Raw genomic sequence first — 27,850 nt, forward strand, 5'->3', positions numbered from 1 at the left:
GTCCCCACGATCCACACTTTTCAAAACATTTGTGTGGCCCTACTGCTGCGTTTAAGTCAACTCAGGTTTATGATATTTCTCACCTCAACACCTCTGGAACTCTTTTAATTGCTAGAAATACTTTTTAATTTATCCAGACTTTTTCCAGGTTTAAGGTGGGAAATCTTCTAAATCCGAGGTCTGGTACATCTGGAACGCAGCATTTCATTTTTCATGAAACCTTTTTTATTGTAAAGAAAATGGGCAATCTTGGAAATAATGCAGGGTTGCACCAAAATTTAAAGGGGTCATATGACACGGCTAAAATGAATATTATTGTTTGTTTTAGATGTAATGCAATGTGTATACACGATTTAAGGTTCAAAAACACTGTATTTTCCACATACCGTGCATGTTTGTATCTTCTCTTTGCCCCGCCTCTCTGAATGCTATGATTGGCCAGTTAACCAGTGCGTAGTGATTGGTCGAATACACATACAAGCATGTGACAGAAATGTAACGCCTCTTACCATATTTGGAACATCAGGTTCCAAAGCAATTGTACTGACAGGAACGCCCAGCTTACTTGCGTTTACATTTGGGCGGTTTTAGTCAAATCATACCACGAACTGACGTAGATTTGTGGGGGTGTGGATACACGAGGCGTTTCAGGCAGGTCTGGGTGAGCATTCGCTTTTAGATAGAATGCATCTGTTGTTCCGCCACTTTAATTTTTGCAATTTCACGTGTCTAATACATGCATGGGCAACTTATAACACACCAAAGACACAGAAAAACACGTGTTTGCGCCATATGACACCTTTAAGACACCTTTTTCATGTGTGTTCTTGAAATTACAATAAAAAAAAGTTATCAGGAAAAAAGGCTAAAAATGTAAACAGAAATCTATTGATTTATTACATTTAAACTAAATTAAAACACACAAACTATTTCCTGTTTGTGCATTTAGTTCCAGTATCAAAAAGCCATTGCTCTCTTGGGTATTGCAGTATTCTGTAGACTGAAAGGCTATTTAGTGCTGATGATGTTGTTGTCTCTTATGAGAGAAGACAGAGAAATGTGCAATCTTTCCTTTGGAAACGCACTTTTTTCAAAATAAAGGTGCTTCACGATGCCATAGAAGAACCTTTTTGGTCTTAATGGTTCCATAAAGAACCTTTAACATATGAAGAACCTTTCTATGTTTATTTATTCCTTTTGATTGTGGCAGGTCAAAAAGGTAAGAAAGAGTTGGTTCTTTAAAGGACCTTTGACTGAATGGTACTTTGTGGAACCAAAAATGGTTCTTCGATGGCATTACTGTAAAGAACCTTTTATGCACCCTTATTTTTAAGAGTGTGAAATAATATCATCGCTGTCCTTCCAAAACCTCAATGTCCAAGTTTAATGTTTTTCAGGAAATAGAAACAACACTGTACTTTTTAAATGATTAAAAACTTTGTTGACAAGCACTTTTTATCGGTTAGATATTTGCAAAACCCAGTGACAAACATAAAGTGTTACTAATAATAATGATTTATGGCAAAAAAAATCACGAAATATGGAGATAGGAGGCTTCAGAAGGACAGCAGCGATATGTAAATATGTAAAAGCACTGACTTGTTGTAGGGTACAGATGTGCTTATGTTTGCCAAATGTAAGTTTTTGTATGATTTTTTTAGTATTCTGTTTTCTACACATCATAATATGTGTCAGAGAAGCAACATTTTCCATCTGAGTTTGTTCCAAGTTATGAATAATGGATAATTGCACTGTTCGTACATAATCAGTTATAAAATATTTGTTTGAACAATGTTTAAATGGTACATCACTAGCTGCCTCGAGAGTTCAATAACTTTCGAATTGCCGGTTTCAATATTTTGATCCTGCAACCTTTGGGTTACGAGCAGATATTTAGCAGCCAATATCTACCGTATCTCACTCTCTTCTCTCTCTTTGTTCCCTGCAGGTATATCAGATCTATGCCCGTCAGTCTGCTGAAGAGGTTCATAAAGTTCTCAGTTCAGTTGGCGCCGACTACGTTGTGCTGGAAGACAGCATCTGCTACGAGCGCAGGCACAGCCGAGGCTGTAGGCTGAGGGATCTGCTCGACCTGGCAAACGGACATGTAGGTCACACGCTGCCTCTTAAGTTCACAGCCACACATCACACTTGGTCCATTTATATGAACCATATCAGAAAGTTTCTTTCGCAGAAGGAACTCGAGACCTTTTCAGAGCAGCTAAAACAAACAACTTTGCCATTTACTGAATTCTTGATGTGGCAATAGACAAGTATTATTTCAGTAAGACAGAACTCACAATGTTGATTATTCCTTTTTTGTCTCTTTCTTTAAATCTCTTTGGCTCTCGGAGGTGTTTTCAATTTCTCACATTATAATGGCTGTAACAACTTTGTGTACAGTTGATACTTGTATTCTTCTTTTTGTCACATCATTTTTGTTCTCACTCACCCACAGCATTATTAAATACCGCCGTTCTCTATATCTCAGAAGTACATCTCCATTGTTTGCTTTTTCCAGCACGGAATGAGAGCCGGCATCCATCCCGCATGCAAGCTTTTGGGTTCAGTAGTTTGATTGTTCTTCTGGAGCTGATTGCTATTGTACAGAAGACCTGAAAAAACAAATCAAATTTCGAACCGATGTTGGTGTATCTTTACACACTCGGTATAAAAATCATCTCCACCACATTCCTGTAAAAATAAAAATTGCGGCTGTAAAAACAAGCTTGTCAGCAGTTGTCACTCATACATAGGGTGGTTGCCATGTCTCTGAAAGAGCTCATGGAGGTTTGTCTCCCTTGCTCCTGTGATCCGTATTTTTGCCAGGCAATGAAAGAACCTTTCTTCCTTCCTCTTTGATGCAGTCCGATACCTTCAGGCAGCCTCCAGCAGTCCGTGTCTGCGCTTCGGTACCGTAACTTGTTCTGTGTGAATAGGTTATTTTTTGTCTCACAGAACAAGTTACTTTTTGTATATTTATTTTTGTCTATTTAAGTCACGTTTCAACCCCGTCTCTCATCCTAAATATTGATGTTTTTTATGGTTGTTGACTGTAGACAGAATTACCAAAAAAGCAACGCGCACTACTGATGGCCCAGAAAGCAATTCTGTGCGCGATTTCCGTTTCGATTTTGCTCTGATGTATCTCGTGGGTCCAGATTCTGTCCATCTCAGGGCTCTCAAATGATCCCACAACAGCATTTGAAGGCCTTACTGTTAATTTAGAAATATTTATCAAAGTAAATGTTTTAAAACCCCAGGGCACAATTTCTCTAAGATTTGAAAGATAAAGAAGTGGAATGCTTTTTAAAAGCAAAGTTTTGCTTCTGAGACTCTCTGCACTTCTAAAGCTCTCCTCTGTCTTTTAATATAACGCGTCATAGAAAGCTGTTATTATTTACGCCCGTGTGTGTTTGTGTTACAGATAATGGATGGTTCTGGTGAAAACGACCCGGATCTCGTTCCAGCATCTCACCCTCGGTTTTGTGAGGCCATTAAGACAGACGTACCACCGTATTCTGCCTTCTTCACACGCGTGTTCAGAAACGAGACCTTTCACGTGTACAAGCTCAAGAAAGCCAAGAAAAAAAAGAAGGCCGAGAGTGGCCCGTAGTTCAAACTCGTTCTTGCAGAGCTGACGCCCAACTGACTGAACGGCCCATCTGGAATGTTCAATGGGTGTGTGATACTAGCAGGTGTTTGTGTGTGTGTGTGTGCATGAGACATTGGAGAGATGCTTGATTGAGCCAGCGCACGCTCTGTGATTTGGTGCGTGTTTGTGTGTGTAAATCATGTTCTGAGCCAGTCTGCCGCAACGGGAGTTTAACATGGAAAGAGTGGAGGGAAATCTCTTTTGTTCACAGTCTGTCGCACACTCTCTCTCACACAAACGTTCAGTAGGACAGGTCACTCAATAATAACATGTCACTTACTCGTATGACTTCAGTGAACACAGTATGAATTTCATATAAAGGGATAGTTCACCCAAAAATGAAAATTCTGTCATGAATTACTCGCCCTTTTGAACACACAGAAAGATATTTGGAATAATGTTATCAACTGAGATTTCTGGGGCACCATTGACTACCATATAGTAGAAATAATTATTGTATGTTTTTTAAATATTTTGAAGCGCTTGGGCAAACACACAGTTCTGGGGAACCTTTGACAACCCTTTTAATGGTAGTCAATGATGCCCCAGATCTCTCAGTTGCCAACATTCTTCCAAATATCTTTCTTTGTGTTCAACTGAGCATTTTGTGTATTTTTGTTGGTCAAGAGGTTGCTACTTCACACACAAATTCATGGGTTTAATGTTTTCAATGGATTAGTTGATTTACAAAACCGATCTGAACGATTTGTTTACGAACAGATGGATCTGGTTTTCAAGTTCAATTCATTAAGTTAATTATCTGGTTGCAGCAGTTAACAGCTCACTGGAGTGGAAGATTATAAATGAATCGTTACTTTGATGTCTCATGCCGAACTATAAGATGACGTAGGAGAATTTTACATTTCATTTTTAATTTTGGAGCTCACAGCCCCATGTCCTCGTTCACCTTTATAATGCAGAATGCACAGGATATAAAAAATAATAATAACACAACTACGTACACAACCGCATTCCTCTCACATTTCCAAACCAGTGAAGTGAAGAAATGGAGATGGGGAAAAATGGTTGTTAGTAATTGGAATTCACAAGAGCAGTTTGGGGTAATTTGGGTCTATGGCAGTGTTGTCGTTACATCTGCCAAACCGTTGGCCTGTGTCAACAAAGTTGGACTTTCAAATTCAGAGCTACATCCTGCTGTCTGGCAGCTTTTAATGAGAACACAGTTGCACACGTCCATGCGTAAATCAAAACTGCTGCTTTTGATCCCTCGAACGGTGACAAATCTGGAGAATCAACCTTACTTTGGGTGCTACGAAATTGCCATTAATCTTTATTGTTGGAATAAATGGTCATGCCACTGTGGATTATTCTGTTCAGTCTCATTATTAGCGTTGGATTATAAATCATGCGCCTGCCACATGTTGTGGTAGAGGAATACCAGTTAATAAGAACTCATTTTTGTTGTTTTTGCTGCGATTTATAATATATATTAGTAATGTGTTTTAGGTGTGTAGTAAGGAGGTTCGCTTTAGCATAATAAAGAATTAGGGGTTAGAGATGTAATAATTTAGACAGAAATTCTAGATGAATGGGATGAATACCAGAGCTGCAAAGATTAGACATGCATTCCAGTTTTTGTTTTATGTCTAATCGTATTGAGTGTAGTTAAATGGAGATTTTTAAACCGTGTCTTTTTAGCACAGTATTGAATCTATCTTCAAAGAATCGACAGGCCTGTAGTATACAGTATGAAAGTGCCTTGCCATTTTCAAATAAGCTCTGTTGAACGAAAACACTGTCATTGAGCTGTTGGACTAAAGAGTCACCCATTGAAAAGACCTTCGGAACGGCTTCAATCTCTACTGAAATGTACCAAGTTTCGATCTTTCCGTTTTTTCTTGATGTGGGCTGAATATCTCTGTACAGATGTGCACTGGGTTGTGCAAAACAATTTCACATTGCTTTATAGATAAACTGTAGCTAGAGGGCTTGATGGCATTCTGTGATTGTATTATAATATGGTGAAACAGCTATATTACATGTCAAACTGTTTATATTTAACTCTTGGCTTTGCACAGTGTCTCCGTCACAACACTTTGTTACTCAGCAGATGATCATGGAGCGTTATGAATTAATATGTTGACATTGTTTAACTGTAAGGTTTCGGTAAGTTCATTCAGTGTTATGTTAAACTAGTTTGTTACTGTGGTATTCATGCAAAAGAATTCTAGTTAAATTTGTTCTTTGTCCCTAATTTCCATGTGCACGTTCTGTGTGTGGTTTCCATTTTGTAATAAAAACAGATTTGTATGTTGGATACTGCAATAGCTACTTACAATTAATTTTGTCATGTAAACTCAAATCACAAAGGGATTTTCATAACTAGAGGTCAAAGATTTTAGCTTGCTCTTATTTTGTGTTCTAAATTAGCGTCAGCTAATTACAGATTAGTTTAAATAACCCATTGACTCATCAAGAGACAAGATATTTACAGATGAAATTTAAAAGCTGGCTTTCTTTGAATATAACTGCATTGCACAATAATGTTAAAGCATCACTGAAGCCATTAAAGAACTCCATTTATTGAGAAAGGAAAAGAGAAAAGCAGTTTAAAGAATGCAAATACAAAATGGCAAGTTACAACTAAAAGATTAAACAATGCATGAAAAAAAAACAAGCTTTAAACAGAAAAAGCATTAGATCCCTTTATATCTTTTCAAAAAGCAATGACGTCTTTGATATGCACAAATGAGGTAAAAACATTGTTTCACAAAATAACAAATAAACAGGTGGCCTTGGTTCAAAATCAAAGAGGAATTGGTGTTGTGAGATAAGAAAATCTGTGATTCACAGACAAAGCCCATTGTTTTTCTTTCAAGAACATTCTCATATTGTATTCTCTCCAATCCCCTTACAAGGATGATTCCAACACCATTGGCTTCTAACCTATAAAATAGCGAGCATTGCACTCCCAGCTACAGCTAGCTTTACCTCGAGTATAAAAATCTTTGTTATACTCTTGTTGCTGCCTTCGGAAAAATTGGCACTTTTGAGATCCGTAATATGAGTGACGACTTCTCCGTCCAGTTTTCCAACTCCCATGATCCTTTGGTTCACAGCATGACCGTGAACAATCAGTTCACATTAGGATTAGCACTCTGATGTCTTTTTACACACTCCTACTCTTCACTCTCCACAGCCAGCCTGTCACGCTCCACATACGGCATTCTCACTTCAAAAAACAAAAAGAAATAAAAGAAAACGATAAAAAGAAGGGAAGAAACATTGCCTGAAAATGCATAAAATACAAGGTTGGCATTTGAGGCCTCGTGGGGGGAGAGGCTACATGACTTTTAGTTATTCCATTTGGAGTGGCAAAGCGGCACATAGAAGCTTTTCTTGCCTTCTCTTTACCCCATGCAGCTCACCGCACGCCTTCAGAAGCCCATTACACCTTACATGTTAAGGTCTGCGACCACCCGCACGCTCTCCCTTAGCGCGCAAGCCACACATCTCTTTTGGTCTAAACTCACCTGGTGCAGAGGCCCGTCTACACCGCAGCGGTGAATAATGCAATGTGTATGAGGATTCTGGGTTATTTATAGTGGAAGGAGAAATGATGATACGGTCGGGTAAGCTGGTTTGGTTAATAACATGATACTTTTTTTGAAAAGAAGCAAGCTGGAGTGAAACTCCCACCCACCACATAAGCTCATTGCAGAGCTGTAAGCTTTATCTCCCATAATGCTCAATATCACGTTTGAGTCCATCACATAGAACAACACACACATTCTTTCATTTATCTCATTGGGTGTCCCTAAATCTGTTGGACTGCTGCCGCTCAGTAAAGCACAAGAGCCAATAGTTTTATAGTTTTCAACTACAGAAAACTTCCATCCTCATGTCAGCCGCTCAACCTTGTTCCCCAGCCACCTCCATCTTAAGACGCATTTGTATTCCACCTGTTCCTTCACTCCTTTTAGACTGGAAAGACAGGACACAATTTGTATTCCCAAGGAACGTCTCTTAAAATGCCAAACAATGAAGCCGCATTCCATTTCATTTTCTTCAGTGTTTCCCACACATCTTCAGTTTTTATTGGTCTTTCTCCCCACGGACGGCCTCTTTCATCCTCGCTTCCAAGAGAATAGATATTATGCAGAGGGTTGAGCAAGAAAGAAATCAACGCTATCCGAGTATGAAGTGATGATTGATGAACACAAGTGGCCACTCTGACAAAACAAGCAGCAAACTGATTTCACAAACCGGCCAATGATGGCAGGGAGAAAAACCCTCCCGGTCACGTCGCTTTATTTTTCTTTCCATCTTTCCTTTATTTAAGAACACACGGACCATACAGACATATAGAGCGGGATATCAGCAAAGTTCAGAGCGAAGCACGTCCGAGGCATTTCGCCCACTGTCAGTCACAAAGACAACGAATGGTTTCGCTGAAATCATTGTCAGCCGCAAGTCACTGTAATAAAGACACCCATGCTGGGCTTAGAAATTGCCACGACCACGCCACCTTTCTTGGATTGGCACTTCCAATTTGCTGCTCATTGAGCGTCCCAGATGTCATCTGGCTCGGTACGCAGGGGGAGCATTTCGTATCAAGTAACGCAACCAGAGAAAGCCAAAAAGCAGGCGCTTTCACAATAAGAAACATCCCTCTGGTTCTCTCGAAATGTCTGTAGTGGACTCCCTCCTCCCCTCCGACTGCAGGAACTCTTCCTCAGAGGTCGCTGCCCTCCGCCCGCTCGTACAGGGCTTTCAGCTTCTCGAAGCGCGGCCCCCACTCTTTCAGACACTCGTGACCCGCTGTTCCCTCTTCCAGCCCAGCGGAGCTGAAGGAACTCAGCGACCCAGCCAGTGAGCCTCCCCCCTCTGTGGAGAAGACCTGAAGGGAGTCAAAGGGCGCCGTCTCTGGATGCTGGTCGGCATCACGGATAATTTCACACAGGTAGCGGGCCAGGTCCTGGCTGGAGAAGGACAGGCTCTTGCGGGCCAGCTGAGCCGCTCGGCTGGTATTTGCTGTCTGGCCTTGTGCCGGCGACCGGGAGGGGGGCACGTCCCGGCGGACTGTGGTGGTGCTGGAGGAGATGGAGGAGGAGGTGCCGGTGCCCGCTCTGGAGGGGGGGTCAGGCTGGCAGAAGTGTTGCTGCTGCTGCTGGGAAGGTGGGTGGTGGTGGATGGCTCGGGACCGGCTGTACTGCACCGACTGGGCTGGACTGGGCTGCAAAGACTTTTGAAGTTCTGCCATGTCGTATGCATTCTGAAAGAGAGGGATGAAAATGAGACTAGGCAGCGGTGACAAATAACAAGATCATTAGCATTGCATTAGGTGCCGTTACATCGGGGGATCGTAATGCTGGTGGCGTAATAACGACAGCAGCGTCTGTCACAAAAAACAGCAACCATTGATCCCGGACTAAGAAGACAAAAGTCGCAGACAAAATAAGTAGCTTGGCTGTAGTTTTTCATCACGTTATTTAATATTCCCTCAACTGTTAATGGCATTAATCCGGATTAGGGCTGTTAATGCCGTGCGTTCTGATTAGCACCTTTGCGTTCGTCTTCCTGCACCTGAGAGGAAGAATCCTGACAGACGCGGTGAAGAGGCATTACACACTCAGTCAACGCAACAAAACATGACACCAATCCCACAAGCCCCTTCTCCCATAGAACGTCAACATTAATCATATTCCACCGAGGCAGATTCCCCTCGGTGTGGCACTCAGGGGAGGAAAAAAAAATTGCCCCCTGAGGGAGAGAAGGAAGAGAAAGGTGCGTGGGTGTCTCGGTTGTGGGAGTAATTGATTACATGATGAGAGAGATGTGTAAAGCCTCATCAGATGGGGAGGATCAGAGCACCACTATGCATCTGATAATCATGTAACAGGATTTTCCACACAGCAGATACGAGTATGAGAGATCCTGCAACACATCCACACCCACGAGCTTCACATCACAGCAACAGCCAGTACATCAAACACCCTACACCTCTCGTGTGTCGCCGTTCTCGTAAGGTTTTGTTGGGAGAAGTCGCATCTCGAGATGTTCTTTGAGAAGTTGTCACGCTTTCTTCAAGCTCTCTGCGCTCAGTGAAGTAACTTTGAGCATCTGTCATTGTGAAACTTCTGAGACGGTCACACATTCTTTGACCTGTGTTGCATGCTTGGATGGATCTTTTTAGAATCAATTTTAGGGTGGGTTGAAACAAGTCATGAACTCACCTGGTCTTCCTCTCCGCCGCCCTCCTCGTCGTAGTTGAGAACATTCTCTCGGATGTCCTCCCAGCCGTCATGGTGAGCGGACACGTGATACACCCCCTCCTTCAAGCCTTTATAGCTCCGCCAGCGCGTGTACAGGAAAATCCCCAACAGCAGCACTGTGAACACACAGGAAGTAGTTTAAAAATGACTTTTGCCAGTCCTGCATTATGGCGTCTGTGGAGACTATATCAGGACATCCCTTACAAAAATAGTAATATAGTTTTACTATAAATAAAACATGGTTACATTTACATGGTTAGGAGTACACTGCACATTGCACTTTACTAAGTTATTATTTTATTTTATACGTTTTAAATACGGTTTATACACTACCTGTCAAAAGTTTAGGATTGCTTGATCTTAAAAATAATTTGATCTAAAGGCAATTGTCTATATATTTGTAATTATTTTGTAGACAAAAATATAATTGTGAAGACATAATAACTTGCTTCATTAGAAAACTAAAATTTCATAAAAGTTTTTAAAATGGATGATTTGGACTAAATAATGAGGAAAAGGCAGCGAATAAGAACCCAGCACAGACGGGAACTGCTTCAATACTACTGTGATTTTTAATGATTAAAAAGCATCTCAGGGTGAGACCTCAAGAAACTTTCTGATAAAATGCCAATTCTTCAAATTTAAGACAAATGGTAGCTACTTTGAAGATACTAAAATATAACAGCTTTTATTTTTTCCTCATTGACTTCTATTGTATAGACAGAAAACCAATGCAAGTCAATGGGGACCATCTGTTTTCGGTTACCAGCATTTTTCAAAATATCTTGTTTTGTGTTCAAGATAGTCATACAGTTTAGAAATGACAAGAGGATGTGTAAATAATTACAGAATTTTCATTTCAAAGATAAACTATTCCTTTAATATTTGTAAGTGATGCGTGTAGAAAGATTTAGAAGAGATTTAACCAAGTCATAACAAAACGCATGTTCAACATGTATTTAAAGAGGAAAAACCTATTATACAACAACAAATAAAATGGTAATGTGAGCCTTGCTGATGTGACATGTGTTAACATTCTGTATACACAATGTACTAAAGAAAACATTTCATCCTTTGTGTCAACTCTTACTTCTAAAAAAAGATTACCCATCATGTTTCTCTAGAATTTCAATCGTTTTTTTTCCTCTCCTTAAGTGAATATGAAACATCTCTTGCGTTAAGCCACCAAAGTAATAAATATACTGTACATATTTATATACGTATGATAATAAACATATCAACAATGTGTCTTCTTGTTGTGACAACTTGAGTTTTACAGAGATGGCCCTCATTACATACACGTCTGCCAGTGTTTGTTTATACGTGTAATGAAAAACAGCAAACTAATTCCATTACAATACAGACAAAATATTTGCAATGAAAAATAATGCAATATACAATTTCATGCCCATATTTACAGGCAGTAAAATTCTGTTTGGCGCTGGACTGGATCATTATACGTATATGATAAATAAGTAAACAGATTCTGATGGATTTTATCCCCTCACCAGCGTTTATCAGACACACAAGCTTACAGCACCGTTGTGTGCTTTCTGTCAGAGTTGTACCCCACAGTCTAAGACTTTGATAACTTCCACACCACTACAATTTACAAGAACACCGAAACTGATCGCAGATCAGGGTGAACTACTTTTAAGTGAGCTTTACTGTAGGAACGAAAGCACATTGCCCGGAGCATCCCTCTGGTAATGTTTCTCCAGCACTCGGGTGCCGTGATGTCAGCGTGATGACTTGCTAGAGATGGCCCTGATTTGCCACAAATACATTATTTTATTGAACGCTTGGGCTTGTGTCAAGTATAGCTCGCTGAATCAATCCTGTTTGGCACCACTCTGACCTTTAAAGTATATTATCTTGCTATCGAATGCGCAATACACTTCAACCTGCCAGCACTCTCTATCCTTCGCTCTCTCTACATGATGCTTTTTATTTAGATGTCTTCTCCATTAAACCTCTGCTTTGTGGGTTGTTACTTATAGTTTTCGCTCTCTCCTCATTTCCTAATGTTTAGCCTTTTGAGAGCTTCTATTTTTCTCCGTTCCATTGCTTTCAATTCATTAATTCAGCAGGGATAAAATGTGTGCTTTGCCACGTCGGTTTCAAATGTTTAAGGTCAAACCTTTACAAAAAAGTCCTGTTTGCACAGACATGGGAAACAGACATGTGGTGAAAGGACCGTGAAGACAGGTAGAGATAAGCGTAGCGCCCACAAGGTTTCAGAATAGTGCTTGACAACTGCTTTTAGATTCATCTGAAGGATTTGTGTACTTAACCAAAAGCTCTGATGCACAATTACACACCGACATCTTTTAACAGAATATCACACGCACAACCACGCCGCAATCTCGCCGGTGACCGTTCAGCACACAACTGAGCGTCAAATATCTGCTCTCTTTAAAGATTTGTCACGCCGCGTTGCCACCGAAGAAAGGCAGATGCTCGGAGCGGAGAGACAGTTTTAGCTGTTTTTGTTCTCCAATCAGTCCAATGAGCTGATTCCAAATGTGAAGGCGGAGACTCTTTTGACTCAAATGTGCCCTTTCTACGAGCTGAAAATGTTTGTAACAGAAACCTGGTACAATTTGCAAACAGCCAAGCTACAACAGTCAAGAGGACCGTTTGTGAAATACCATGAAGTTCTGACATATGGCATGTGTTGCAATGCAGCTCTGGTGTGTTTTGTCAAGCTTTGTGGAAGGAACTGACAAGATGTGCAGAAAACCATACGGAGTGTGTCTGTCCAACTGAGATGTCACTTGGGAGAAAAAAATGTGATATACAGAACGTGTTAAGAAATAAGTGGAAAACGCAGACTGAAATATTATTCTCACATTTAAGATTAAGAGTCCATTATTAAACTGTCAACCCGACCTGGCACTTCATGAAATTAGACCAAAATGTATATAATTTAGCTCTTGTTCATTGCCATTTCGATCTAAAAAAAGCTATCTTGATCGTCAGACCTTAAAAATAAGTAGCTGTGTGCTCTCTGACTCCACTTTCATCTCCGAGTGTGGAGTTCAGAGTGATTTCTGAATGCAACTTGTGTGGTTGATATTGAGTGAAGCGCTTCTTCATCTGATTTCAGACAAGGCTTCTGTCTCCTGGCTGCCTGCTTCATCGATCACATGACCCTCCCATCTGCCCTCTCAGACCCCTCTCAGGACACCCAAGACCAGCCTGGCATCCTAATCTAACCACGGAGGACACGATAAACACTGCACTGTAGAATGCCGACATCTCTCTCCTCCACTGTCCACCAAATAAATTTTCAAGTTTAAAAAAAGTATCAATGTGAACATTATGCCGAGTTCACATTGCCCGATTTTCAAAGTCGTTGCATCACTGTTCTCTTCACACTACATGACTATCTGGGGTAGCATTCAGTTGCTGCAGTGTTCACATTGAACGATGGATCGGCGACAGGAGATTACACACTGCATGACTTTACAATAGGTCAGAATCGCAGACAACTGTCTGGTCCGCAAACAACGTTTCACAACCAAATGCATGCGAGCAGTCCTCCCCAAACCTCATTTTGCCTAGTATCTTGCCTTCTCATTGGCTGTAAGTCATCGCCGATGTATTTTTCAGTCAGAACTTTGATTTTGAGTGTCCGACAGGTGCATATATTTAGCATGCCAAATATTTCACAGGTGACTGCGACGCCTCGCCCACTCTCTCAGATCGCGGCTTTGATAATTCAAAAAACTCGCGTGAACGAGCACAGATTTCCCTCCGATTTCGGAAATTTGTCTGTGATTTCTCAAAATCTGTCGGCGACTGAAAATCGGGGCCAAAATCATGCAGTGTGAACTCAGTATCACACAACCCAAACAAATGACTGGTTCCCGCTCTCGTATGTTTTCCACTTCAAGCTTTTCAAAGACGGCAAAGAGCCTCATTTGAACATCAAGGCTTCGGCTGAACACAAGAACAAAACACAATAAAGATGAGTCCACATGGTCAATAGATTTATTGTGTTTTTAAAGAAAAACACAATAAATCAATTCCTGAGCAAAACATTGGGTTCTGTTAAGTGAAGCGTATTGTTCAGCCATTTAATATGTGTGATTATTCATTTCGTAGCATTGTCACACTCCCAAAGAAGCCTTGAATTCCTTCCACGATAATGGAAAGTAGGGGATGAGAAAACAGGGAAGCCGAAAAAAACAAATGAAAGCCAGAGAATCAATCAATGTCTGATCATAATTCATTGAACAGTGCTGGAGGACATCAAAATATAAAGATGTGGACTGTAGAGACTGTGGGCAGAATCTCTCTCTCATGGCATTTTTTATTATTAAGAACTCAACATTTCACTCAGTCCATCTCTTTTTACACGATGCCATCTACAGTTGAAGCTCTTTGTTTTTGTCAGCTTCCAAAAAGTCAACTCTGACCCTTGTTGAAAGCTCCAGCAGTGTTGTTTATCATTACTCAGTTATGTATTTTAGATGCTGGTGTCTCTATGAGTCAAAACTACGATAGACTACTCTAAGACGGAAGCCTTGCCCGATAAGCTTTATCAGAACGACCAGGAAGACCACCATAAACCACCATGGAAATACATCCATCTTGTTCTGTCCGAGTTACTTTGTCCTCATCTTTCCATCCACACAATATGTTCATCTTGCTCACTTCGACGTGCCACATCTACAGGCAGCATTTGTAACTGAACACAAGAATAAATTAAATTTGTAAACCTCAACTTGCAGCTTTATAAGACTTGGAATACACAACTCACAAGTCACTTTAATGATAAATTAATGTTTTTGACCTTTTTGGAGCTTAGTAGAAATCATCCACTTTCCCAAATAAGATTCTGCCTCAAATCTGTCTTTTCGTTTCATGCAAGAAAGGATGTCATATTGGTTCAGAATGACACGAGGGTGAGTAAATGAAGGCAAAATTTTCATTTTAAGGTGAACTAATCCTTTAAATGCTTCAAATCAGAACGACAAATCTGACATTTACTGCAACCCACATGAACTCATCTTCACAGCAGTGTTATTATAGCTTGAGGATTTCACATATACAGAAAAGTTTTCAGTATCATTTTAGTTTTCAGTCCTTACAAAACAGCACCTCAAAAGGTTCTGCACCAGTAAGTTAACATATTGTAGTAAACGTTCTTTAGATTGGGTTTAACTCCCATTTAAGCTGTAAGGTAGGAAAGTCTGTGTTATATTGTGAATATCTCTGCTGTCCTTCTGAATCCTAGTATCTCCATATTTTGTGATACATTTTTTTGCCATAAATTGTAAAAAAAAAACAGCTATTGACTGAACAACATCAAGGACCATAAACCGCGGGGGCGGTTCTATGGTGAGTGCATATCTGGGGCTTAGCCCAGAGACATTTCGTGTCTAAAAACACATGGAAAATGTGAGCCACACCATTTTTTTCTAAGCGCTCAGTAGGTTGGGCTGTTGTGGCGTCTGCTGTTGCTAAGCTACTATGAGCCGTGCTTGCAGTGAAGACAAGAAGGTTCCGTCAAAGAATAAATGGATTTACAGCACCTCCACGTGCATGTGCGACTGTGTTGCTCTCTATTAGAGCGCACCTGCCGCACGTCTACATTTAAAATAATGAACTTGTGTGCGCAAAAGACGTGAAATGTAAACAGCCCCTAAGTGATTCGTACAGGGCATGATAATAAAAACATTCAGGGCTTTACTGAAAACATTTGTGGCTTCAGCCCCCTTAGCCCACCCCTAGTGCCACCCCTGACTAATCGTGTCATAGTTATTCTTTCACTGCTAGTTCATATGCAAGAGACAATAATCTTGCTTTACACACACAATATAAATGAGGGCTAACATACTATCGCACACCATAATATTTTTTTCTTTCTTATCCAAAGACACATAAGCGCACACAAGCTTGGCCACAAATATCCTGGGGCCTGAACAGATCAAATTGAAAAAATCCAGAATGTTTGCACTCACTGCAAGACTTCCCTGTAGACTTGAAAAGGGCACATACTTTGCATACTACACAATAAAGAACTTACTGCCATTTATTCAAAAGGCCACATGACACTTTCCTTACATACAGTATACTGTAAATACCTGTATATCTTAACACCAAAAGGAGTTGCAATATCTGTAAAACAATGTTTTAGTTAGACCTCAAAACATTCTTTGAAAAAAGAAATGCACATGCGCACACACAGACAGCCATTTTTAAATAATGATGGACATAGCTGTCCGTAGATGTTCCCCTCAGTTCTACACTTGGTAGTTATATTAAAGGGGTGCTGCAACGATGTCATGCATTCTGACTTCTTTACAATGTTAACATTACTGGCACTCACTGGATACAGCTGCTGGATAAAAGTAGAGAAAGTGACATTGACGTTTTTCATAGATATAGGATCCCATCAGAGTCATAGAAAGAGACTGCTGAAGAGCACTGTGAACTGTAATCATTCAAGTTCATCTTTGAAGTCATGATAGCTGGTTATTCCCACAGGTCAGCATCTGCGCTGTATGAATGTCAAATCTCCATGTCAGATATACCTATAAAGAAATACACTGACAATCCAGCCATATGAGTCTCTAAAGTATGTGTTAAATTAACCACTGTCATTCTGTTGAATTCTGTAAAAATGTGTAAATAAAATAGGAATGAACATAAAGCGCTAGATGATATGATAATCTAGACCACTCCATCTCTACACTATAAAGTCGAGAGGTTCCCATACATCATATGTTAAACATTCTATTCAGGAGATAGGTAAGAGAGGAACGGAGAAACACGCCTTGTATTGCAATAGACCTCATTTTTTGGAGGCCTCTTAAAGGTTCAATGTGTCATTTTTTAGAGGATCTATTGACAGAAATGTAATATAATATACAGTACGCCAGGGAAGAAGGTGGACAAAAACATTACGAGCTACTTAATTCTGTCGAGGACGGCCGGGACCATTGAAATTCTGCCCAAAACCCTAGTGCATTGATCTCAATTTCCACCCTGGCTTGGGTAAACAGCACAATGTGTGCCTACAAATCAAGTAATTAACACTTTAAAAAGCAACTGGAGCTGAGAATGATTAAGGTCATGTCAAACCTATAATGAAACGAAACTGTGAGAGGAGGAAAAAGATTGTTTGGTTCCCTTTGGCCCTACTGAACGCAGCTATGCAGGCAGATGAGGACGGCGGAACGAAGGAAGTTAATGTCACTTTCACCTGTTGGAATCGCTGATTATGAAGGCCGCGGCTTATAGACAATGTGAGGAAAAATGCAACACAAGGGAACGCTGAAAGAACCTTGGCGTGGAATATACTGTATACCTTATGAGGTTCAGAAGTTCAGGAAGAGCACAATTAATATTTAAGCAATAAAAACACCGGGCTTACCCAATAATCGATGCCGCTCACTAAATGTTATATTTTGCAGAAGAACAATAATGACTGTAATGGTCGGTTGACTATGAGAGATATTACTATTTAACAAAATGTTCTGCCCTTTTGATTAAGCTGTGCGTGAAAAGTGTAAACATCAACAAATGTGCTTTGTAAATTTATGATTAGGCATTGATTAAGTTATTCCTAAGTAACAACTCGCATACATCAATATAGTGACTCACATAAGAATTATTTTTGTTATGATTACCAGTGCCATTTGTTGCAGGCTACAAGCTGGATAAATGTTGCTCAATACAAATATTGCAGAAGGCGTGCCAAACAAAAACATTAAGTGACAGTTCACTCAAAATGGAAAAATAATTTACTCACCTTTATGTCTTTCAGAAAACAAGGGTCTATTCCTCACACAAAATTTTAAAGACTTATAGTGCACGGGATGAATATATTACTGATGCTTTTTGGCAATTTTGTAACGTTGTATAAAACATCTTTTATATTCCACAAAAGAAACCAGTCATCTGGGTTTAGAATAACATTTCATATTTGAGTGAACTATTCATGCATCACCAGAGGTAAATTAGCACATTAATGGATATAGTTACCTAGCAGGGCCATGAAACAGATGCATATGGCAAAGAGTGAGCTGAAACTGAGTCCCACGTCATCCCGGTAGATGGCCAGCGTCACCTCACAGTGCCGACCGCGGTAACCCTCTGGACAGTGACAGGTGAATTTGGAGGGAGACTGTGCCACACACGTCCCTCGGTGACATGGGCGGCTGGCACACAGCGTGTACACGCAGAACTTTCCTGTGGCGTTTGCCTTGACCATGTGACCTGGTGGACACCTGGGATTGGAGAAAACCCTATGTTTACATGTTTAGCATTAAACAAATGGTAATACATTTACATACACACATTTTAAGGAAGTATTATTGTAACATGTTTTTAACCTAAAACACAGATTATAATCTGTTAACTCAGTCAATAAACTGACTCAGTAAATGTAGTTAAAGGAATAGTTCACCCAAAAATGAAAATTCTGTTCCCTAGTTGTTCCAAATCTGTATGTCTTTGTTTGGTTGAACACAGAGAAAAATATTTGGACGAATGCTTGTAACCAAACAGTTCTTGGACCACATTGACTATCATAGTTGGGAAAATTACAATGGTAGTCAAAAGTGCCCCAGAACTGTTTGCTGCCCTACTTTCTTCAAAATATCTTCTTTTATGTCTAACAGAACAAAAAAAACCCTACTATGGTAGTCAATGGGGTCCAAGTACTGTTTGGTTATAAGCTACATATCTTTCTCTGAGTTCTTCTGAACAAAGAAATTTATTTCATTCGAAGATGAGTAAATGATGACAGAATTTTAATCTTTGGGTGAACTATCCCTTTAAAATATAACATATAATATTTGACAGTGTTAAAATGTGGTAATGTGATTGGGAAACCTGTTTAAATGCATTAAAGAGAATATTTCTGTTTGATGCGTCTAGACCCTTTTTTGGTAACAATAAATAAATAAATAACAATTTAAAACCCTTTTGCATGTAAGCCAGATATCACATATTGAATTGGACTCAACACTGAGGAGATTTGCTCTGAATTGAAAATCCTGACTTTCTCTTCACCTCACCAGAAAACAAACACGCACACACGCACACACACTATCTAACTCCAATGTGACCTGCTCCAGGGGCCTGCACAAAGCATGCTTATCAAACTGATGAAAGAGAGAATAGGGCAGCCGTTCGGCAACTTGGAGACAATACCTGTAGACAGACACACAATCGCACACAAACATGACTACACAACAGCTCTAGCGGGCATTGCAGTCAGAGAAGAGAACAGACTGGTTCACGGTCAGGAGTAACACACACATATCATGCTTGCCCATCAGCCTTCAGAGTCAGGCGTGTTTACAGACAACCCCGGGGCCAAGGTGCATCAAAGGCTTAGCTAAGTAGACTCCCTACAACGTGTGTGTCTGGGGGTCTTGCATAGTGAGGATTGAATTTAAGCTTGTTTACAGATGAATGTGTATGTGATGAGAGACAAAGGCCCTGTTTACTCTTGTTTTTGCATCCGGGTGATCCGATCATATGTGGTCAAATAAATGCAACTGAGCTGCTAAAATAAAGCAATTCGCCTATTTTACAAAATGGCGACAGAGACCGGAAGTAGGGAAAACCTTTTTTCTGGCTGCACTGCTGCCTTAACCATTCATTCATTCATCTTGTTTTCTCACAGGCATTCATTTTATTTACCAAAAACCTTATGTTGTCCGATTTATTCATGGTTTACTGGGAGATGTAAAAACAGGGAAAACAAACATTACAAAAACATTATTTTTGAGCGATTTATTTATCATCAAGGTCTGATATATGTTAGACAAATCAGCATAAAGGGAGCGCTACATGCCTAACTTCTTCTGGTCTCCGCAACCGTTCTGTGTAGTGAACGGAGCTAGAGCATTGACTGGACAAGCGTTTACCCTACTTCCGTTTGTACACGTCACGCTGTGAAATAGGTCTATGGTTTAAACTATTTAGCGGTTTTCCTCATTAATGTGCATAACTAAATAACTGACATAAAGTAACATAAATGGCATAAAGGCTGACATCATCACTAAACTGACCAATCAGAATGGATACTCAAATAATGTAATGACACTTTAGTGCGCCATGAAACGTAATCGTGATAAGTGTAGCAAAACGGAAACATTGACATGTACCCAAAATATTGATTTAATGTACAGTATATGTTTGTGTACCTGCACTCATGAATTCTCCACAGATCCACACAGGTGAATGGGGGGCTGCATTGGTTTTTCCTGCAGGAATCAGAGGAACAGCCCAAAGATACACCCTGAGAACTGACCACCGACACCCCCTCTCTGGGCTGACCATCTAGAGGAATAAACCGCCCACTGAGTCTCAGGTCCCGCAGACAGCCTGTGCCAATGAGAGAATAAAAAACGAGATGTTATATTTTCTTCCGTTCTTCAAATCATATTCGGACTGTATATGTTGTATCCATTTTGGTATATAAATACTGAAAATGCTTTGGCATCACTGTAAATGTTGATAAGCAGGCCAATAAAGCTTCGTTGACAGAGACGGTGGAAAAAGACAATGCTTTCACACGAATACAAATATAGCATTAACTGTGAATCCGCCTCTTATCATGTATGCTTACACGCTCTCGCTGAACAAACTGAGCCCGACATGACGACCACATCCAACAATGTCCTCAGCTTTTAAGAAAAGAGCTTTTAGAGTCCATTTAATAAATACACAAAGTAAGCGCCCGGGGCTAACCAGTTCAGCCCTACGTGTCCTGTGTGCAACGCAGCTCTTCCTCTCTTTTATGTCACATGCCTCTGTCTCCTTTTCTTTCCTTCATGCTAGCTGTGCTTCCATCTACAGCGAAGGTGCATTTGAAGCCATTATAAATTAATCACCCCTATTAATTTTTCATTATTGCCAATAGAATACTGTGTAATCATGATAGATTACAGGAACTGCGCTATGAATTGATAAAGCTGTGAAGATTAGTCTGGCACACTTCACACAGCGTGTGATCTGGATACTGTAAGTTCTTTCACTGGTTGAGGTTAAATTGGATTTAGTGGTAAAATGCCAGTCTGCTTCGCAGCGCTCCAACGTATCGGACCAATTGAATTCCTGACCATGGGACACAGCACTTTTGTTTGCTCAAAATGTCATGCTAACGTGTTCCATTCATAATTTGACATATTGGCTGTTTCGTTTATTGTAACCGATTTATACATATCTGAAGAAGCCAAACAGACAGCAAAACAACTTTAAAACGATGGGAAGTAAACATGGCTTATTTTTTATGCTGTTTTAAAAGTACACATATTGTGTAGTAGTTTTCTCTCCATTTTGCTCACGAGATAATTCTCTCTCTTCTTTCTGCCAGTATGAGACCACAATGCAAATCGGTCATTTAAAATCTAATTTAAATCTACAGCCACAGAAAAATTTAAAGGTGTCATGAACTGGCCTTGTTTATTGTTTTATACTGTTGTATGAGGTCTATTTATGACGTTCGCGTGGTTTTTACATTTGAAAACATCAAAATCAATAAGTAATTGCCTATTTTCTACCCGGGTTTTGAGGCCGGCTTGACAAACGCTCGGTTTTAATGGACGTGCCGCATTGAAGACTTGGAAGTAACTATGATTGGATAGCAGTTTGCGTAGTAAACTTAGTTGGAGCCTTCTGTGAGTTTGATTAGAGATGTAACGTTAGGTTACACATTAGCCCTATTCGCACGGGATTAGTATTATCTGGGGACCTTGTGTGATTTAGAAATTACCTCCCCACATCTGTATTTCATGTGGTGCATTCGCACGGGATAAGTGAAGCCTGTGATTTTACTCAAATTGACTGACTTATTTCCCGGATGTGATGGCAAGGCTTTGCGTATAGTTTGTATAGCCTATAGTTGTATGGTGTTTAATGATATATGTCCGTACCTGTCAGCATTTGAGACCCGTGATCGCGAACCGGACAGAAGATCACAGCAATCGCGGGTCTCCAATGTTACGAGAGTTTCCATGATAAATAGACAAACGGTAGACTCCCGGCCAAAACGACAGCGTCTTATGGATATGACCCAGCACCCGAAATTATATCAAGACACTTCAAAACAGCCTCCATTATTCGCAAATGGTGGATAAAACCTTGAAAAATTATATATGAGCCCGCCAAATCACAGAGATGCCGATTTGCACGGGACTAATATTATCACAGGACCTCTGTGTTCGTCAAAATATGGTAGGTAATTTGTGGGGGAATTTTTACTTTACAAATTACAGACATGGCCAATTCGCATGGGATTAAGATCACAGACAACCTCTGCAATTATCACAAATGACTAGAGGTACCCAGGTAATACTAATCCCATGTGAATAGGGCTCAGGGCATATCAAGCGATTTCTAACAAAGCAATAGTGACGCATAGTACAAAAATGTTTTACTCACATAAGATTGCTGCGCCATTCCTATCGAATCCAATATTGGCGGCACAGCACTGCTTTTTAATTTTAGTCTCTCCGCAATCCAGCGTCGACCTGTGCCTTGTTCACAAAGGAATCCCCGGTGAAATGAAGCGAACAAACGCTCAATGTTTTACCTACGTGAGCTGGAACGTCTTTAAAAATAAACTTCAAGCACGCATTCCTAATGTCGGAATCCGAAGGAAGGTTATGCAGCGACTGTGTAATTCCACAACCAGGCACTGCACAATATTTTGCAATTTTTAACGGCATGTTTATTGCTTGCTCCCTCTATCTGGTTCCGCGCAACTTGTGTAACTTGTGTGAAAGTACTGTCATGCGCAAACCAGTGGGCGGGGTTAGAGAAGTAGTCGTTGATATTCTTCTGTGGAGGCGGTCTTCAACCTACAGTATCTATGATAGATAGGTGCATTCCAGGACCTGGCGTTTGCTGGGCCTGGTGTCAATAACAGTTGTAATTTCAGTAACAAGGGCGTTTTCAGTTCTGACACTTACAGGATGTTCACTTGAATACGATTCCCTCTTATATAACAAAAGCTCAGGTTAAAATTGATGTCTTAATTCATGACTCCTTTAAGAGATCATTTCAAAATTATTTTGTAGTTTTTCTGAATATACTATTTATAGGTATGTATAGGTGTTTCATTCTGTGAAGAACTAACAACATTTTCCCCAAATTTCAGATGGTTTCTATTTGCATTTATTTGCAGAAAATGAAAACTGGAGAAACATGTAAAAACTAGAAGAGCTGCTCTGTATTTTTTCAGACCTCAAATACTGTAAAGAAACCAAGTTCATTCATAGTCACTTTTAAGCAGTACAACAGTAATATTTTTTACATGTATTTAGGAAAATATCAAAAAGTATTTTTTGTGTGATAACCTCGATTTTGTTCACAGTTTTCATGTGTCTTGTCATGCTGTCAGTCTTTCACATTGCTGTTGGATAACTTGGTGTCACTCCTGAGGTTTGATTTTGTTCAAATTTAACAGACACTGGACTGAAATGGCCACAATACAACTAGAAATGCTAATTAAATAAAAATTTGGAATGGTCTCTTAATTTTTTCCTTGGGTATGTATCATGTTCACTGCTATGTACAAAATATCAGATTTAGCATCTACAGAAGCATACAAGACACTCTTTGGAACATGCAGGAATAACATTAACCATGAGAATATTGTGGAATTAAAACATTGGAGTCCATCTTGAGTGCATGCTGTCATTAAAACAAAAGAAGAGCTAACAGCACAATTGAGCTATTAGGACTCAACCCAATGACCTTGGGGCTTCTAGCATCACGCTCCACAAAACACACCTGTACCTCACCTTGGAAACTCTTGTTGTGTCCCGAGGGGAATGAGTTGCCCAGCATCACCACGGCTGGATCGATAACAATCTCCCGACTGCGACCTGGCGAGCCCGTGACCTCTCTTCTTCCACCGCCGCCATCCACACGCAGGGTCATCTCATTGTCGTGGCGATCTAAGTGAACATCGTGCCACTCGCCGTTGTCTACACGATACGAGGGCATCGTCAGGTTGAAGTCCCCATCGCCGAGGTTGTAGAAGACGGTTAACAGACCCTGGTAGATCTGCAAAGTGGAAAGAGATAGAGAACACAATCGAATACTGTAAGGGAATAAATTCAATTTTCGTATTATCTGTGGAATCTGGAGAAAATAAAGTGCCGGAGACAAAGAACAAATAAGAATATAATTAAAATGATGAAAACAGTGAGAGCGAGGAAGAGAGAGAGGCAGTATGTGAAGAAACAGAGAGCATCGGGGACTGAAAACATCAGACAGGGGCAGGATCTGATAAGACTCTACTGAGCACTAACAGAATTAAACATATCAGGGCTTTAATTGGAGACAGGGGGAGCAGGGAATTCAGTGTGGTGTCAATTTGATTTGCCACTGTATTTTTATGCTTCCTCTCCTATTCTCTGGTGGTCAGCTGAGAGACTTTCCTTTCCTCTTTCTTTCCCTTTGTGTGTGTCTTTATACACTTCTTAAACCGGTCACTTTTTATTAATCAAATGTTTCACAGACAAGTATTAATATTTATGAATGCATGTTAGATGAAAAGCATTTAATATCAGAGACTGCAGTTATGTGCATGAGTCATCCAACGTCCCCTATGTGTTTGCAGTCTTATTTTTAACAGTTTAATAACCGATTCAATGGGTCTTTTTACTTCACGAGGACATGCTTGTAACTCTACATCTGGAAAAAGGTAAAATCACTGGCTTGGCAATGTGGTAAAAGTGTGTTTGTTTATGACACACAAAGTGGTCGGGCACCTCCTGCTCCTGAAGGCTTCAATCTTTATTTTTATCTCCGAGTCTTTCTGCATGTGTCCCAGAGAGCACAATTTACAGCCCCGTTTTGGATGCTGGCTTTGTGGGGATGTAAAAAGGAGGACTAATCAATGCAATGATGCAAGAGGCGGTTCAACTTTCTCACATTTCAACAACAACAGTAAGCCGTTTGTGAACTTCTCACCTTTCTTCTCTCCCATACAGTTTTTTTTACTTTACCTGCGGTATGGCTTGAGGGGTTATGCTTAAACTTGCTGTTGTTAGTCTGTCTCAATGTTAAGACTATGTCAACAATTAATCATTAATCCAGCTACAAAACTCTTGCTTTGATAAAGTTCTTCTACATGAAATGGGACAATAAGATTCACCCAAATCAGAGAATTCACACTCTCTTCCACACCCCATCATAAGTCCTCCACCCATCTCCAACTAGTGATCCAGAAACTAAAGTCATCAACAGCAGCAGCAGCAGGTGGCCATCTGGCCAGTTGCATGTTTCATAATTAAAGGGCATTTGACCATGCATCATTGGCTTTTAAGTACAAACTGTGAAGTAGGCCTGGGTTGTTCAAACACCTTTTCATATTTTGTTATGTGAGGGAAAATATAAGTCTGTAACCTGTGCCATTTTATTTTTTTCTTGTTATTACTGTGCCTTATATATTTTCTATATACAGTATATCCCTTTATTCCTTAATTATGCTAAAGTAAACATCATTATGGTTTGTGTGTGGAATGCTAAAGTGCAATGTACAGTATGCCAGGCTGAAAACCTTGAAAGTACTAATATAGCGTTAACCTTTTATTTTTATATGGCAGCTTACTGTTCTGAAAACAAAAAGCGACAAATAAAACAGAAAAATGATGCAAAAAACAGACTGCTCAATTAAACAGTGTAAAAAAACACAAAAGTAAACCTATTTTCTTTTGAGATTCATTTTATGTGTGTTGTGTTGTGATGTGCAGTGGGTCACACGATTGGTTGGTCTTCTGTTCACTAGCCCAGTTTCTTCATACTTGAACAATGTTTGTCTTTCCACTCAACTCATAACTTAATACAACAGAGTGGATCAATTTGATAAATTATTCCTGCAAGTAGATTATCATGCAGGTGCATAGGACATAAGACTGTGTTAAAGCAGGACCGGTTGGAACGAGTGTTTTACTGTTTTACTGGTCTGAAGATTGCAGAGGTCTGTGTTTGGTTTACCTTGAGCCTTGAACAGTTACAAAATGTAGAGACATTTTTTAACAATATAAATCATTGATTTTAGTTCTGTCTGTCTCACTCTATCAAAACCTTAATAACAAAAATAATGAGCCGTCAACCTCAAAGTGCTGCAAAAACATCTTGTCAGACCTTTCAGACTCATACACACTACCTCAGTCTGATTTAACATCAATGTAGGACACTGGGGTTAGTTGTCACACAAAGGTATCTCAACTGTAAGGTTTAAAAATGCACCTCCTCCTCTTTGGAATATGTTTTGTAAAAGTTTTCGGTAACACCTTACTTAAAGTATATACACTGACCAAAATTATAAACGCAACACTTTTGTTTTTGCCCCCATTTTTTATGAGATGAACTCAAAGATCAAAGACATTTTCTATGTACACAAAAGGTCTATTTCTCTCAAATATTGTTCACAAATCTGTCTAAATCTGTGTTAGTGAGCACTTCTCCTTTGCCAAGATAATCCATCCACCTCACAGGTGCGGCATATCAAGATGCTGATTAGACAGCATGATTATTGCACAGGTGTGCCTTAGGCTGGCCACAATAAAAGGCCACTCTAAAATGTGCAGTTTTACTGTATAGGGGGGTCCGAAAACCAGTCAGTATCTGGTGTGACCACAATTTGCCTCAAGCAGTGCAACACATCTCATTCGCATAGAGTTGATCAGGTTGTTGATTGTGGCCTGTGGAATGTTGGTCCACTCCTCTTCAATGGCTGTGCGAAGTTGCTGGATATTGGCAGGAACTGGAACACGCTGTCATATTCGCCGATCCAGAGCATCCCAAACATGCTCAATGGGTGACATGTCTTGTGAGTATGCTCGCCATGCAACAACTGGGATGTTTTCAGCTTCCAGGAATTGTATACAGATCCTTGCAACATGGGGCAGTGCATTATCATGCTGCAACATGAGGTGATGGTCGTGGATGAATGGCACAACAACGGGCCTCAGGATCTCGTCACGGTATTTCTGTGCATTCAAAATGCCATCAATAAAATGCAACTGTGTTCATTGTCCATAACATACACCTGCCCATACCATAACCCCACCGCCACCATGGGCCACTTGATCCACAACGTTGACATCAGCAAACCGTTCACCCACACGACGCCATACATGTTGTCTGCCACCTGTCCTGTACAGTGAAAACCGCCTTTTATTGTGGCCAGCCTAAGGCACACCTGTGCAATAATCATCTAATCAGCATCTTGATATGCCACACCTGTAAGGTGGATGGATTATCTTGGCAAAGGAGAACTGCTCACTAAGGGCCTGATCAGACAGAAAGCGTCTTTTGCTGTGAGAAGCACCTCTTTTGAATTGTTTTCAGTTGGCAGGGAGCGTTTTGCGCGCTGCTTATGCGCCTCACGTTTCTGCCGCCTGCTGCGCCTCGCGTTTTAGGCGGAGAGCTCTGAGCGCACAAAGTTGAAAAAAACTCAACTCTGAGCAGAAAAGCGCTTGATGTCATGTGTGATTTTTTCCATTGTCCAATCGGTTGAGTGGAGAGGTGGGGCTTCCCTTGTCGCAATGCTCGGAACGCCTGGAGACATGGAGGAGAAACTTGTTGTGGGTAGTATTTTCCACTTCCTCCTCCTTGGTCTTCACACTCCATCCCAGTAAAGCTGGTTTGCCAACCGCCATTAAACAAAAGAAAGAAAGAAAGAAACTTGTTGTGGCTGTTTCGGGTTACCTAGCAACATACAAAAAACGCTGCACGCTGCTCTTTTCAAAGAGTCACCAAAAGAGCAGCGCGGAGCGCCTCGCGTTTTAGAACATGAAAAGCACATTCTGTGTGATCGTACCCTAACACAGATTTAGACAGATTTGTGAACAATATTTGAGCGAAATAGGCCTTTTGTGTACATAGAAAAAGTCTTAGATCTTTGAGTTCATCTCATAAAAAATGGGGGCAAAAATAAAAGTGTTGCGTTTATAATTTTGGTCAGTGTATG

At 40.3% G+C, this 27,850-nt stretch overlaps 2 protein-coding genes across 6 annotated transcripts in view; one reads left to right on the forward strand and one right to left on the reverse strand.

Annotated features, from left to right (window-relative positions):
* The window catches only part of dpy19l3 (dpy-19 like C-mannosyltransferase 3), a 35,566-nt gene extending 29,633 nt beyond the window's left edge, over positions 1–5,933 (forward strand). For all 5 annotated transcript variants that reach the window (XM_057335310.1, XM_057335319.1, XM_057335328.1 and 2 more), the window contains 2 exons: positions 1,949–2,107; positions 3,428–5,933. In XM_057335310.1, coding sequence (XP_057191293.1) covers positions 1,949–2,107; positions 3,428–3,616 — 348 coding nt within the window. In that variant the 3' untranslated portion in view covers positions 3,617–5,933. The remainder of the gene's footprint in view (positions 1–1,948; positions 2,108–3,427) is intronic.
* A 114-nt stretch (positions 5,934–6,047) lies between these two features.
* The window catches only part of si:ch211-186j3.6 (neural-cadherin), a 247,063-nt gene continuing 225,260 nt past the window's right edge, over positions 6,048–27,850 (reverse strand). The window contains exons 29-33 of the mRNA XM_057335388.1: positions 23,667–23,931; positions 20,064–20,244; positions 17,890–18,134; positions 9,853–10,007; positions 6,048–8,891 (exon numbers count right to left, since the gene is read on the reverse strand). Of these exons, the coding sequence (XP_057191371.1) occupies positions 8,352–8,891; positions 9,853–10,007; positions 17,890–18,134; positions 20,064–20,244; positions 23,667–23,931 (1,386 nt within the window). The 3' untranslated portion in view covers positions 6,048–8,351. The remainder of the gene's footprint in view (positions 8,892–9,852; positions 10,008–17,889; positions 18,135–20,063; positions 20,245–23,666; positions 23,932–27,850) is intronic.

Source organism: Triplophysa rosa, linkage group LG1 (genome assembly GCF_024868665.1).
Source record: "Triplophysa rosa linkage group LG1, Trosa_1v2, whole genome shotgun sequence".
Lineage (NCBI taxonomy): Eukaryota > Metazoa > Chordata > Actinopteri > Cypriniformes > Nemacheilidae > Triplophysa > Triplophysa rosa.